The sequence below is a fragment of the Phodopus roborovskii genome, unplaced genomic scaffold (assembly GCF_943737965.1).
Source record: "Phodopus roborovskii unplaced genomic scaffold, PHOROB, whole genome shotgun sequence".
Lineage (NCBI taxonomy): Eukaryota > Metazoa > Chordata > Mammalia > Rodentia > Cricetidae > Phodopus > Phodopus roborovskii.
In genome coordinates this window covers 21,476,795-21,492,409 of record NW_026126410.1, presented here as the reverse complement: position 1 = coordinate 21,492,409, position 15,615 = coordinate 21,476,795, and the positions used below count along the sequence as shown (strand labels likewise).

Here is a 15,615-nt window from a genome sequence, read left to right as displayed (position 1 = left end):
GTGCTGTGGATATTAGGCACAATGTCACTTTTGTATTCAGAAATACATTTAGCCTCAAAGACCTCTGGTGAGGGATTAGGAAAAAACCAGATCGGGGGCAGGAAGAGGGAGGGTGTCTCTGTGTGTCTCTTTATGCATGAGAAAAAGAGAGAGAGAGATTATGTGAATTAAAATGGAAGGGATTGCCATTTTCCTTTTTACAGGTGAGGAATTTGAGAAGTGGTCAAAGTCTAATGGTATATGATCATGATCTCACCAGACTGAAAGATAGTAACAGTCTAACATCAGATTGTTGCCAACAGAAACAGGAACTTAGTGGTAGAATGAAGACAAATTACATTTTTAGCTAAATAAATCATCTATAATAAAAACATAGTAAATATTTTATAGATATAGTAGATGAATTCTGGGGGAAAAGGACACTATCTCAGATTCTGTGAAGCTGTATATATACATTCTGAGAAGATGTCACTGTGAAAGGGGAGTGGTAGTGATTCCACAATGTAGTTTCCAGCCATTTTACACTAAGATATAGTTTTGCTTAATTTTATATGATTTAAGATAAAGCACTTGACTGGACAAAGCAGCCTTACAGACTACAGCCAGGATTTCTGAATCTTCTTTGAATCACCCATGACAGCGTCCCTTACCAGCACGAAGTAGTTTGGAAAGAACAATACCCAAATTCCCAAATATTGTCTATAAATGTTTGTTTTCATTTAAATGGACTTTGTTATATAAAATAAATTTTAAAAAATTAAAAAAAAAGATAAAGCACTTGAAAACAGAATTCAAAATCACTTAGGAACAATTGTGATATTTGAAAATTAAGTTTAAAATGTAGGAAACTTTGGAATAGAATTTCCTGGTCGTCATTAAGCCAAGCATGAAAAAAAAATCTTGATACGAAGATAGAAATACAAGCAAATGTTAAATTTATAAAATAAAATGATGACATTGAATGCTATATTTAAACCTCCAAGCACGTGAGCTATGTGTTTTATATTTAAAAGAAGCCTCTTTGCCTAGATGCTTGCTCAGTCAACATAGGTATAAGAGTTGTGTAAGCAAAACATAGCATAATGAATATACTTTAAAAACCAGATTTGTCTAGTTTAAATCTGGAGTCTGTCACTTACTAATTGTGTAAGTGGTTAAGATAAGTTGTTTGTCCATCAAGTCACTACATCTCAATGTAAGCCTCCATTTCCATGCTTCCTTGTGAAAGCAAGGTTATGAACATTACAGAAAGTAGAATCTGCAAAATATATGGAATCATTTCTGGAAATTGAAACACTTAAACTATAGTTATCAAACACTTAATAAAGAGTGGCCTCTTTTGTTATTGGATAATATATAACGGTTTACTCTTACTTCTATGCATTATTTTAATGGTGTGGTGAGTATTGCATGTTCTCACTTTGTTTATCCCTCCCCTCTTCCAAAAATAATTTGAGGTGGCATTGCCACACAGGTTATCCAATGATTCAAGGCCATTTTCTTCATTTTTAGATGCTCTCATCTAATGTAATATTTCTGCCAGGCTCATATATACAAAGGAATACACAAAAGGGTAAACCTGCACCCTCTTCCTGTCCCAAATAAAAGAAAAACATTGAACAAGTTGCTAAGAAAATGTTGAAATTAGAACAATAATAAATACCAGAGGCAATAGGAACCATCAGAATCACCAGGAGACCAAGTTTCAGTGTCTACAATGACGGTGCATTCTGTTCTTGGCACATAATAGCAAAGCAGGCATAATGGGGAAGCTATTAATGTTGGTTAGTACAATAAGCCCACAGAAGAACAGACAGTTCTTATTTTTTGCAGAGCAACTTTGTACCAATCTCAACCTCAAATCATTGCTGTGGCAAAACGGTTGAGACAACCAGTCAATCAATATACCAACCATTTCACCAACCAATTAACCACAGTCTATAACATATAGAAAGAAACAAGTACAGTGTTAAGCAGTTTTACATAGATTTTCTACTTCATTCCTTCCAACAACCCTATAACAATAATGGTAGCCACGTAATATTTTCAAAATAATAGTTGTACTGTTGATAAAGAATTACTCATGATAACAACAAGGATCATAATGTCTTTATATTATTCCAAGAAGTAAGGCTCAGAAATTCAAGTAGCATATCTAATTTCATTTCTCCTGATAGTGACATAACTACTACCTATAGTACAAGGATTTTTCTTGCCAGTAAATGAATTCTAAGCCCATGTTCATCAGCAACTACCTTCAATTTTAATATAGATCTATTATGCATTTGCCTTTGTTCTCATTTCCATATCCCCTTTCAGTTAGTATTGATTAAAATTGGTTTTAGGAAATTTCATGTGCTTGTAGTTCTGGTTAGTATCACTCTTCACCTCTCTTCTCTCCCTCACACAATAGTCATTCTTCCCCCTCCTCATGAGTACAGAGAAGCATGCCTACTCAAGACACTTAGAATCAATGGGCACTCAATCCTAAACATGACATTTATACCACACTGGGAATCCTACAGAAGGACTGAGTGGAAAGACTGTATGAAGAAAAAAACTATATAGAGGTTAGAGAATGCACCATCAGGGTGTGTGTGTGTGTGTGTGTGTGTGTGTGTGTGTGTGTGTGTGTGTGTGTGTGTGTGCCTGTTTGTGTTGTCATTGCAAACAAAACTACACAGGAGCTGCATTTGGGCCTGTAAACAACCAATCATGGGTAGGATAGGAGCTCAAAAATCCTTCTGCTAAACTATTGGCAATGGACAGATTATGGCGGAAGGACAGTCATTGACTTCAGCCATGTGACAACCAGTAAGTCATACTCCAGTGAATAATTCCAAACCCATGGCCATACAAATGATCCTTGTTAAAATTAGTAGATCATAAACCCACTAAGATACATGTCACAACTGCTGTCCTGCAAAGTCTTGTGTTATATGGAAGTGTCTAGATATGGTCACACACACACACACATACACACACACACACACACACACACACACACACACACACACACACCTCACATGAAATTGTTGGAACTTGAATGGCTTTGATTTAGGTTTAATTGAATATTAAGATATAATTCAATGTGTGAGTGTATTTTCAGCACATTGCCTCTATATTTATGTTAAATCATCAGAATTTCAAGTTCTAAGTCATAGTTACTGTAGTTACTGTTGTAATTTTAAAAAGCAGCACAAGAGAGAAAGAGCTGGACAGAAATTATGTGGAGGGGTTTTTTACTAGCAGGAAGGGAATGAGGGAAGGGATAGGGGAGGGAAAGAGTTGCCTCTGGATACATAAGCAGCAGAAGAGGAGAGAGAGGAGAGAGAGAGAGAGCAAGAAAGAGAGCGAGAGTGAGAGAGAGAGAGAGGGAGAGAGAGAGAGGGAGAGAGAGAGATGGGAGGTGGGCAGGGCCATTTTAAAAGGGAATGTAGTGAATGTGCACAGCTGGTGTTCTAGGTGGCTACAGCTGAGGGCTTATCCTGTCAGGACCCCAAGGATGGGCCATTGCAGATGCCTGAATACTAACAGTTACTTTTCTACTTCTGTGAGGATATTGCATGACCAAAGAAAGTCTTATAAAAGAAAGCATCTAATTGGAAGCTTGGTTACAGTTTTAGAGGGTTAGTTCATGATCATCCTGGTGGGAAGCAGACAGGGGTGACACTGGAGCAGTAGCCAAGAGATTTACCCCCTCATCTGCAGGAAGAGAGAGAAAAACACTGGGCCTGGCACTGGTTTTTGAAACCTCAAAGCCAAACTCCAGTGACACACATCCTCCAACAAAGGCATACCTAATCCAGTAACCAAGACCACCATTCCTAATCTTTCCCAAACAGTTCACCAGCTGAGGATTAAGCATTGGAATATATGAACATATGGAGGCATTCTCATTAAAACCTTCACACATCAGTGTGAAAATCAGTGTCAATTTCAAGAAATTTCATTTGATGCTTCCAAAAAAGAGGAAGCTAGGTGTTTTCCAGAGTTCACAATTATCTTTCTAAATCCCAGTTCCAGACCCCACCTTCTTGACTCTATAAAAACAATGCTACTCCTGCTGTTGGTCCTGACTCTGATAGTATTCAGGCATCTGTACTGGCCTATCCTTGGGGTTCGGACAGGATACATGCCCACCTCCCATCCTTCTCTCTCTTTTTCTCTCCCTCTATCTCTTCCTCTTTTTTCTTTCTCCTCTCTCCTGATGCTCCTGTCTCCAGAGGCTAGTCTCCCCTCGTCCCTTTCCCCAATTAAAAAAAAAAAAAAAAAAAAAACCTATGCTTGAACCCTGTCACATGATATCTTTCTCTCCCATGCACTTTTCTTAAATTACAACAGAGTCTCTTATTATTCATCCAAGTCATTTTTTGAATTGCAATTTTCCAATTCCTTTCCAAACTTAAGGCCCTTTATATTTGTCACTACACTAAACACTGTACCCTAGGTCTCTCTTTGTACTTGAGTTAACCACTGAGTTGATAGGATCAGTGAGCCTATACTCTCAGAAATTGTTCTAAAATCTCTACTTAAGGAAAGAATACTAATGAGAAAAGATGAAGAACAAGATTCACTCGTATGTTTTACCACAGAACTTGATGAAGAGAAAACCCCCACTACCATAAAGGGGGGGGAGCTTCTGAAGCTTCACCTTGACAACCATACAAACATCACTTCTGTTTAATATGACACTGAGCATCTTGAGTATGTTTCATTAGGTTTACTTTTCCCATACTGATTTACCTTCATGAGAAACGTGCCCTGGAAATATGACATAAAAGGGACATTGGGGAGGGGTGTCTTTCTTCATAATCACTGTTATCTAATCGTCTTCTTTTAATTATTGAGAACTAAATCTGAAAAAAAAAATGTCTTGTTGTTGCTTACTGTGAGTTCTCCATTATTAGCAAACTTTTGTAGACCACTTAAATGTGAATAATATAGTATTTTCCAATCATAGCCCTTCAAAATAATTCTTCTAGGAAAACTTTGGAAATGTGAATTAAAACAAACTAACACTGTCACAGAAATAGAACTCTGTTAAATGAAACCCTTATGTGTCTTTGGTTTGCTTTTCACCCCTCCCCCCAAAGAATTCCTCTAGTTCCTCGAATATCCAATTCTCCAGAAAATGTTACCATCAAACCAAAGGTGAAAGCATTACTGAAGGGCAAGATCGATCTTTCCTTAGAAGGTTTGGAATCTAACTTTGAAGTAGATGAGAGGATAGTTTTGGACACCTGGCAGCAGGCTTCCTTAGCCATCTCCCACATGGTAAGCAGTACCTATAGTTGCATCTCTTGTCAGCAGCCCTATTATTTAAGTGACATGGTTGGTAACATGGTACAAATACAGCATATATATGATAAGCATAATCATGGTGTAAAATACATGGTTTTCAGAAATTTTATTATTAAAGGAACTATTGTGGGATTTTTTTTTTCCTGAAAGAAATAGGAAGTTAAGAGATATAGTCAACAAGTCTTTAAAATCATGAAAGAAATGAGACAATACTTGGATTCATTTCAGTGCTGGCATAGGTTGCAAATGCAGAAGCCTAAATGTGAATAGAATGTTAAAGAGGAAGGCAACTGGCAGATAAGAAAACAAGAGAGGGTGTGATGGTGGCCCTATGGAAACCATACCCTTGTTGACAGGGACATGTGCTACCCTGTGCTGGCCAAATTTGTCATCTAAAAATGATATCCAGCATGGCCACATTTTTTATTTCCTAGAAAAAAACAGAAATGCAATGTTTTGTTGTTGGTGGTGGTAATGGTGGGCTTTTTGTTTGTTGTTTTCTATTTTGTGATTCTGCTGGTTTTAGTTTTAATGAGTGAAGTATAATTCTTAGAAGTACTTTAAAAAGTCATGAAAGAAAACACAAAGTCGAATTGGCCCGTCCACTTCCCAACTTCAACCTGTCTGCATGTTATTTTCTCCAAATCACAATTGGGTAAGTAGCATTATCCTTTCACAGCAGAGAACTAGAAAGGTTGGCAGACTACTGCTTCGTTTCTGTTTTGCCCACTTGGTTTTAATTTCCTTTTATGCCAAGAATTCTTTGATTTCACTGAAGCACTCCATGTAAAAAGAAAACAGTATCAACCTTCCCAAGGGTCTCATGAAAGCCATGGAAGAGGAATGTCATCATAATGTCACACTAGGAGGTCCTCCTCAACTTCCCTTGGGGTCCTTTTTTTCTGGCCTTACCACATAACAAAGTCTACTTTCTCCCCCATCTTTCTTTTATTCTCCTCACTGAGTGATTTTAAACTCCTCTCTTGACATATTTGTTTTAAAGAACCTTTAAGGGGAGTGGATGTTGCCAACATTTAAAAAAAAAATGTGTGAACTGTAACTTTCTAACTTCACAGACTCACGAAAGTATTATTCTTGACACCAGTCCACAGAGAGGAATGACACAAGGTGTAAAAGTGTGCAGACACTCTCATCACCTTCCAAACTTTAGCCCTCTTAAGTGAACAATTCTTTTCTAACCCAAGTCTATAACTTTGAAACACTACATTGTACTTGTGCCTGCCTTTGAGTTTTAAGGAAATAGACCTTTTGCCATGTTTGTCTGTGTGTTTTCATTTTTAGAACATTATTCCTTACAGTGATTGTATGCTGTTCATTTTCTTTGTTATATAGTGTTCTGTTACATGCTTGTATAACAATTTCATTAACCAAGCTGCTACTGATCCACACTTGGGTTTGTATTTTTATACCATTGGACACAGCAACTGTGAATATTCTTACACATATCTCTTAGTACCAATGAGTATGCAAAGTCTCCTTAGACCTGGGAATATATGCTGCTGTCATCCACACATCACTTTGCTTCCTCTGTGTGTGTGTGTGTGTGTGTGTGTGTGTGTGTGTGTGTGTGTATGTGTGTGTATGATTTGTGTGCATGTTCATGTGTGTAAGTGTGGGTATGTGCCTGTTATAATGCATATATTGTGGTCTGAGGACAACACTGGGTGTCTCTCCACACTTTCTATTTTCTTTCCAACAGACTCTGTTTTTCCTCCTGCCTCTTACATATATATATATATATATGTATATATGTATATATGCCAAGTTAACCATTTTATGATCTTCAGAGAATTCTCCTCTTTCCACCTCTGATTGTGCTACACTTAGACTACAAAGGGCAAATGTTGCTTCTAGCTTTGTGTCTTTTCTTGAGATTCAAACTCAAGTCTTCACCCTTGCTTAGCAACCACTCTATCCAGTAGGCTATTGCCTATCCATACTTTGTAGTTTTTATCTTGTTAGTGTTTTCCTGAATACTTAACTTGGTTCTACTACTTTTCAAATACCTTAACCTAGTACAATGCCTACACCTAACATAATCCTGAATTATGAGTATAGTCCTGAGATGCTACTGTAGCTGCTGCCATGCTCACAACATTGAAGCCAATAATAAAGAGATAATGATGACAGTAATGATTACCACAGGTGCCAAGTCCTAAAGAGTGCTAAACAGGTGCAGATTTTCTAGGAAGATCATGAATTATTTGTATTGTTAATTGAAGTTCAAAAACAGAATGGACAGGTCATACATCCTCCATTAAAACTACCTGAGAAAATACTTCATTCTTAGCAAGATGAACATACTGCCAGAGTATTAGCTACATGTCACAATTAACATGGTCTGTTTTTTTTCTGGAAAATGTTAGCTCCTCTAAGTCTTCAATTTCTTCTCTGTAATATGAAAGAAATTCAGTGAGGTAATGTATATGAAAATATTTTGAAAACTATAAATATTGTCCATTTGTTAGGAATTTACTTAAAATTGTACTTTTTCCTTTTGTACTTTGGAATAGCATCCAAATAGCAATCATAAGAAAAATAATCATTTAATATAATTACTAATATTATATATGAATCCAGATTTTGTGTGTGTGTGTTGCAATAAACTTCTATAAATCTAATATTACACAATTAAAACCAGACCAACAACAACAAAAAAAGATAGTCCTGAGTTTAGCACTGAGACCTTTGGATGGTCAAAACATGCCTTGTTAAAAAACAAACATTTAAGGAACTTTGAGTTCCAAACGAGACAGGTGTGATTCAGAAAATAGATGTAGGCAAACAGTTCCAAATGAGATTGGTGTAATTGGAATGAACTGCATTTTCATTCAGGCTTTTTCTAAGGTGCAATTTTACCCACATCTATTCATTTAGAATGCTATGTTAATTTTTAGCAAAACTTTCTAATTGATAGGTATGTAATGATTTCAGAGAAGTCATATTTAACACCGACAATGTCAAAGCATTATGTTTAAAGTTCTTACCAGCACTATCAGCTACTTTTAAAAAATGTATTCTAAATTCTTCTAATTTTTGAAAGAGATCTGGAGGTCTCTGAGAGAAGTGGACATGAAAAATGCTGAGGATAATCATTACCTTCATCATCATCAACATTACAAGGTTGTTGCCAAGAAAATAACTCCAATTTTAAAGGAAATTGCTAACTTACACTACCTTGCAAGAACACATTTAAAAATGAATTGCTTACAATGTAATGGGGACTGTTAACAAGCAAGCTTTCAACTTTACCAAGAACTTGAAAGTACAGTAGACAGCATAAAATCTGTTTATCAAAAGATGAGGGGGGGGGAGCAAGCCAACCAAACTGGCTTGTTTCTATATAACTTTTCTGGATATCTCAAGTGCTGTTGACAGATCATTCTGCAACATCTTCCAATTTTAAAATAAAAAAATCTATTAGTTAAGAAACATTGTCCTCCATAAATAGAGCATATGTACCTAGTTATGGAGAGCACAAATATGTTGGGGAGCATGAAAGCCCATTAGGATGAAAAGACTTAACACCCATGGAACAGCTGGGGACAGCTATACTCTGGGTCATGGTACATAAAGTGTGTCAGGAGTCTGGAGAAAGCAAAAATTTACTGGCCTTGTACAAACAAGATTGCAAAGACCTTTGAGGGAAATATACCTTGTCCATATTTCTATCTCCCTTCTTTTTCATTCTCCTCATTTCTGTTAATCTTAGAAATCATATCTGATCTGGACCTCACAAATGCTTATATAAATATAGCCTTATTGGGTCTCTTTTCCTGACCTCCAAAATGAATGTGTATTTTATATACTTCTTTGAGTTCTCTTTCTCTTCTCATAAATAATATTCACTGCCCCCAAGTCAGATAAACTTAGTACTTAGGTCTACTGTTTCTAAAAACAGAAAGGATGTGAGGGGCATAGCCCTTAAAAAGAAATTTTCTGTAGATAGATACAAAGATAGATAGGTAGATAGACAGACAGATTACATATAGATAGATGATAGATATTTCATATGTAAACATCATATGCTCTTAAGTTTTAAGTATACAAACTAATTGTGTATCTTTTTGGCTCATGATTTGATGTGCTGATATTGACTGACACTTTAAAATGATTAACCAAACCAATAGTGTGTCTACCACTCCATTTACGTGTCAGTTTTTAAGCATTTAAACTCTACTCCTTTGGCAATTTTGAAATATTAAATACATTACTAACTACTGTTACCATGTTATATAGTAGGTTATCAGAATTTATTTCTTCCATCTGACTAAAACATTTTACCCTTGAACATTTTTCTCTATACCCTGTCTACCTTCAACCCCTGAGAGCCACCATTCAACCCTATAACTCTATATCTCAGTGAGTTCTCTCTCTCTCTTTCTCTCTCTCTCTCTCTCCCTCTCTCCCCCCCCTCTCTCTCTCTGTGTGTGTGTGTGTGCAAGAGAGAAAAAGAGACTGAAAGGTTATATAGTATTTAATGTTCTCTGCTTATATATAAAATTTCTGAGTTTAACTGTTTAGCACTGAGACAAGGCTTTCTATAATCTAAAGTATATAGCACATCATAGAGGAGAGAAGAGGTAAAGAGGGCCTTGTAAAGATCTGTATCTCCTCGGTGTGAGGATGGAATTTCCCCATTTTGTGACTAGCATAGAGTAATAATCTAGCCATGATACAGATGTTCTTGAGTATGAGAGAGGTACTAACTGCAATGGAAAAAAAAAATCACTGAGTAGAAGAAGCTAGGGACTGTGGGGTTAGCCAGGGGCAACTACCATCTTCATGAGCAGGGTCTTCCGGGAGGGCGTCAAGAATTTAGAATGGAAGCACAGGACTGAAGTACTTATGATTCTACTGATGTAGGTCAGGCATTCTCCAGAATATGCTAAAGAGACAGGAAAATTTTATCTATACTATACAGACACAATATGCAAAAAAAACAAACAAAACAACAACAACAACAAAAACATGCCTTTGCAATATGACAACTTTATATGAGAATATTCAGTTTGGATTAAAATGTAAGGATAAATAAATATATAAATAAATAATAAAAAATCTCCATGGAGGATCAACTATGAAATAAAGTTTTAAAAAATGTGCTGGTTGTTTTTCCATCAACTTGACACAAGTTAAAGTCATCTGGAAAGGGAGACCATCATTTTGGAAATTATCTCTATCAAGTTGTCCTGTAGGCAAGATTGTGAGGGATTTTCTTGATTGATAATTGGTATGAGATGGCATAGCCCTAGGCAGGTGGTCCTGGCTTGATTAAGAAAGCAAGCTGAGCAAGTCATGGGGAGCAAAGCAGTAAGCAGTGTCCCTCTGTAGTTTCTGACTCTTTGTCTGATTGAGTTCCTACTTTAACTTCCGTTAATGATGGGTTGCCATTTGAGGTGCAAAGCAAATAAACCATTTCCTTTCCAAGTTGCCCTTGGCCATGGTGCTTATCACAGCAATAGGAAGCAAACTAGAACAGAAACAAATATAGGGGGAAATGCCTATCTTAGACACCATGAGATAACAGGTTCTTGAAAGATGATCCGATAAATTCATAGAGGTGGTGTTAATCCCACAGATTCGAGGAGAATGACCACCAGCCCAAATCATGGCTTAAATTGATTAAGAAAATGGTTTTGATTTGTCTGTACAGAGGTCAGTTTTGGACTTGTGGAAGATGAGGTTTGTTGTTATAGTTCAGGAATAGGGGGCTTTCAAAAGGTGGATTTGGCATACAAATAAGCAAGGTTATAGCAGCAGAGCATACGCATCACAAGTTAGTCGTAACAACCTCCTGAAACAAAGACATGGTTGCAAGGTGGCCATAATAAGGTAGCTATAACAACCTTTTGAAGTGCAGGTGTGGCTGCCCTTTCCTGGAATAGGCAGCACAGAACCATTTGTAGACAAGGGCATAGCCTAATCCTTGAGAAACAGATTTAATAATAAACAGGAATGACCCTAGTTTGTTTTTATGCTAAGATGACTTTCAAGCCTAAGATGGAGGCAGGCTGGTTATCACTGGAGATAAAACTAAAGTACCATGTGCAAAACCCTACTTTTGCCAGTTTAGAGCTCAAAATGAATGCACATGAAAATTCATTGCCATCAGAGAATAACGGGATGAGAGCCTCCTTTTAGACAGGGGAGTAGTAGCACTTGGGGTCTGTCTGGAGCAGCCAATCTACAACTGTGTGCTTCTTAAAGGGCAAGAATGTGGGCTTCATTGTTCACAGAAGAATGAAGCTTCCATGGAATCTGAGTGAGTAAATCCAAGTGGTTATCTTGTTTCCTGAATACCATCCTAACTGAGATACTGCTACCACACAGGTAGCTGCAGAAGTCCATCAAAGGCTCATAGAAGAAGAAAAAGAAACGCCCACTGTGGATTCCAAAGAAAAGTCTCCTCAGTCGGGTACAAATAAAAAAGCCAAGAAAGAGAAGGAGGCACCCAAGAAGAAAAAGGCAGAAAAGAAAGCAAAAGGTATTCAAGGTGCTAGGACCCAGTACCTAGGTCACTTCAAACCTCTTGGTAGGAAACAAGCCTTTAACCAGGTGATTGCCTCTAAGCCACACAGGTGCTAGTCATTGTTCTAAACTCTGGCTGTAATTGGCAAACCACTTTGCATATCAGCACTACCTAATTCGTTTAAGCAAATTGTAGATGTAACCAATAGATGTATCTCAAAGGCAGCTTTAACTGTATTAGAACTTGTGACATGCAGAGGAACAGTTTGCTGCAGAACTTAAGAGTCTCTGTTTACAGGTCTCAGGGGCTCTTGAATCTAAGCAAACCATTCTCTACTGGAACATTCCTGCCTAAAACTTTGTCTCCAGTCATGAAGGGTTCTAGAACAGTGGAGGAAACAGGCTGAGAGATGCCTCCCACTTACCTTAAGTAACAGCACAAATATTACCTTTTCCTCTCAATGTTCCCATGTAGAATTTTTTTATGTAATCCCAGGCAAGAAAGCAAGAGTAGAAAGCACCCATGTAAAATCTCTGCCACTGTATGTTTATTGAGCACATACTGTGGGGGAAACACTCTATGATGGATGCCAAAGGCATACTGGAAAAGCACTGAGGCCAAGAGGAAGGGTGGTAGTGACCCTTGGAGCATAGGGAAGAGAGGTGTTTGGGAAAGAACACGCCACTTTTGTCCATCTCATATTCTAATAAGCCAAAGTTTTAGCATTTAAAAGAAACATTTCCATGTACTTTAATGGAGAAAGTGACCAAGTCCAATCTTTAATTATTCACATGATAAAATGAATGCAGAGGTTACTCTCTCCTTCATTTGTAATCTAGACGTTCATCTTTGAGTACAGCAAATATGCCTATCTGCTCACAGTTCCTCACTCTACATCCTTTTCCTTCACATGATTTGAGCCCCTTGTAATCACATCCTCAAGAATGATTACTGAACTGCAGAAATCACAAACCCAGCCTGAAATAGAATCCCATTGCCATGGGTATATCCTCAACATACATCCACAAACTTTTCATTTCCAATCAGTTTGTTGGTCTTTTCTAGGGTGAAAAAATACTTAAGAACTACTTTCAAATATTTGAAAAAAAATACTTTAAAATGTAATTCTGCAGGTGACTCATTTATCTTTTTTTAATTCTTTAATCACTTCTGCACATGCTATTCACGTTGTTTTTTTTCCCCCCTTGAGATGTGACACACATGTTTTGTTATAAAAACAGACCAGAAAGTTCACAGAATTCTCAAAGAAGGGTTATAAATACTTTGTTACCCAACCCAGAGAGCCCAAAGTTCCTTGTTTCCAAATCTTCAGCCATTTCTAACTGCACAGATTTTGATATGTAATCATATGGGCCAAGTGCTATGTCCATAAACTCATAGATTGTGATTTACTCACAATGTTTCAGTTACCTTTCAGGTAAAACATCACCCGTGGTGGAGGTCAGTCCCATCACAGTATCGCCCGAGGAACTAGCCGAAATGGAAAGGAAGAGTGAACTGAAGCTCAAGATTAAGGAAGAACATCTTGCCGCCCTGCAGTTGGAAGGTGGGAGGAGGAATCAAAAATGATCATACTTTAAGTAGAGAGCAAACCAGTAGCCAAATAGTCCAGGAAGGCTCATCAGTAGTCTCAGGCAGGCAGACTGAAAACACACCATTCACATGGTTGTCTTCATTTGACCATAGGAAGACTGGCTTTGGCTATTATGGCATAGGAGCCAGATGAATCTGTATTTAATTTAACCTAACTAAATTAACTTACTTATTTATTGAGGCAAGGTATCACTTTGTAGTCCAGCCTGGCTTCAAACTTGCTATGTAGCTCTTTCTCTGTTCTTGAAGCAACAATTCTCCTATGTCTGACTCCTTAGATTACAGGCAAATACCTCTGTACCTAGCTCCCTAATTAATTTTGTTTAATGTATCTGTGGGCTGTCAGAAAGGTCTAGGAAAGATTAAAACAACAATAACAACAAAACAAAATAAAAGCAAAAAAAAAAAGACTGTAATTCAAATTTCAAAGACTAGAAAAGTATAAATAAATTACAAGTTGGTATGGTTTTGCAGGATTAGGTAGAAGCTGTGTAATACTGATGCTTTTATATTGCAAAAGAGTAAGTCACTTCTCTTATTAGGTAAATAAATCCTGGAGTTGGAAAGGCTGCTCAGTGGTTAAGAACACTAACTGTTCTTCCATAGGATTCAAATTCAATTCCTAGCACACGTGGTGTCTCACAGACATCTATAACTCCAGTTTCCAGGGAATCCAAGGCCTTCTTATGACCTCTGCTGGCACCAGGCACACATGTGATGACATACCCATTAGGCTGGCAAAACACTCATATACATAAATCTTAAAAGTAAATAACTACTTCAAAAAGAAAAGAAGTCCTGACGGAAGCCTAGTAAGCTCTGAGAATGAGTTTCTGGAAACAAAGACTAGTCAAGAACCTTCACTCACATCTCTCTTAAGTTTAAAAGTTTTCTTCCCTATACTCAAAAATGCAAGACCTGTTCTCCCATGGTTCTTCTGAATGTCTTTTACTCCTGTTCAAAATGGAATTTAGAATATCAGGACTTGAGCAAAGATAGTCTATGGAAAGGAAGAATTGTCGATATCCTATCTGAAAAAACTGTAATGACAGCGAAGGTGCAGAGAAGCCACCAAAATGAGCTATCTATTGTTGTGGGATATTATTTTTAACTATATAAAGATGTGTTATATTTGTTTATATTGATGAATATTACTTTAATTATGTAAATGTTTGCTACTTTTGTTTTGCTGCATTTGTTTATTTATGTAAACAAGTATTGCTTTGTGTGCCTGTGGCACCTGATTGGTCTAATGTAAAGCTAAATGGACAATAGCTAGGCAGTAGAGGGATAAGTGTGGCTAGCTGGCAGAGAAAATAAGTAGAAGGAGAAACCCAGGCTGCACAGAGAACCATGGAGGAAGACACAAAGAGAGCTGGACAGTAGGGCATACAGAATGAAAGAAAGGGGAAAAAGGCCCAAGGCAAAATGGAGATAAAGAGAAACAGGTTAATTGTGTGTTGTAAGAGCCTGTGGGACAAGCATAAGATAAAGGCCAGCATTCATAACTAATAAGTCTCCATGTTATGATTTGGTGGCTGGTGGTCCAAGAAAGCCTGCTACAATCCATGGAGGAGAAGAAAGTTTTTATTTTAGATATGAGATAGGAAATAGCCAGAGGTATTTGGGGCAAGTCCAAAGCATCCTTGACTACCACTCTGGGGTAGAGCCAGGCAAGGCAAGGGCCAGGGTGGGGACAGGGAAAACCATTGTAGGTTATAAAGAAAAACCCATAGCTCAGGGTTGGAGAGGGAATCCTATGAACTAGAATAGTCTGGAAGTTTAGGATGACGGAGGAGGGGACTTGTGGCCCGGTGGCTTTGTTATGTACCATAGGTATGTGTCAATAGGGAAGTGGCTCTTCCTGGCAGAAAGAAACCAGTTTCACAGGTTCCTGAGGAATGATGGCAGTGAACTTTTGTCTTTCTGCCACCAGTCCTCCTAGAGAACTGCTTAAGGTAAGCCAAAACTATCATTTTCCACCAAGGCAGCAGACCTGTTCTTTGGGGGGAGGGGGTGCTTGGCGTTTTTCCCTTTGAACCTAACACATTATATGGCCATATTGAACCAACTAGATTTTTACTAGAGGGACAGTAAAAAGGATGTTTTCCAGCTCTTGTTTCTCCCCTTTATTTCCCCTTCACCCTGTTACCCACTCTACTACCACGCACTCCCATAATCCAACAGAAACATCAAAAGTAACC

The 15,615-nt window shown here is 37.7% G+C and overlaps 1 protein-coding gene across 1 annotated transcript in view; it reads left to right on the top strand.

Annotated features, from left to right (window-relative positions):
* Positions 1–15,615, top strand: part of Spef2 (sperm flagellar 2) — a 157,118-nt gene that overhangs the window by 110,570 nt on the left and 30,933 nt on the right. Inside the window, exons 26-28 of the mRNA XM_051182532.1 lie at positions 5,097–5,277; positions 11,659–11,812; positions 13,236–13,364. Of these exons, the coding sequence (XP_051038489.1) occupies positions 5,097–5,277; positions 11,659–11,812; positions 13,236–13,364 (464 nt within the window). The remainder of the gene's footprint in view (positions 1–5,096; positions 5,278–11,658; positions 11,813–13,235; positions 13,365–15,615) is intronic.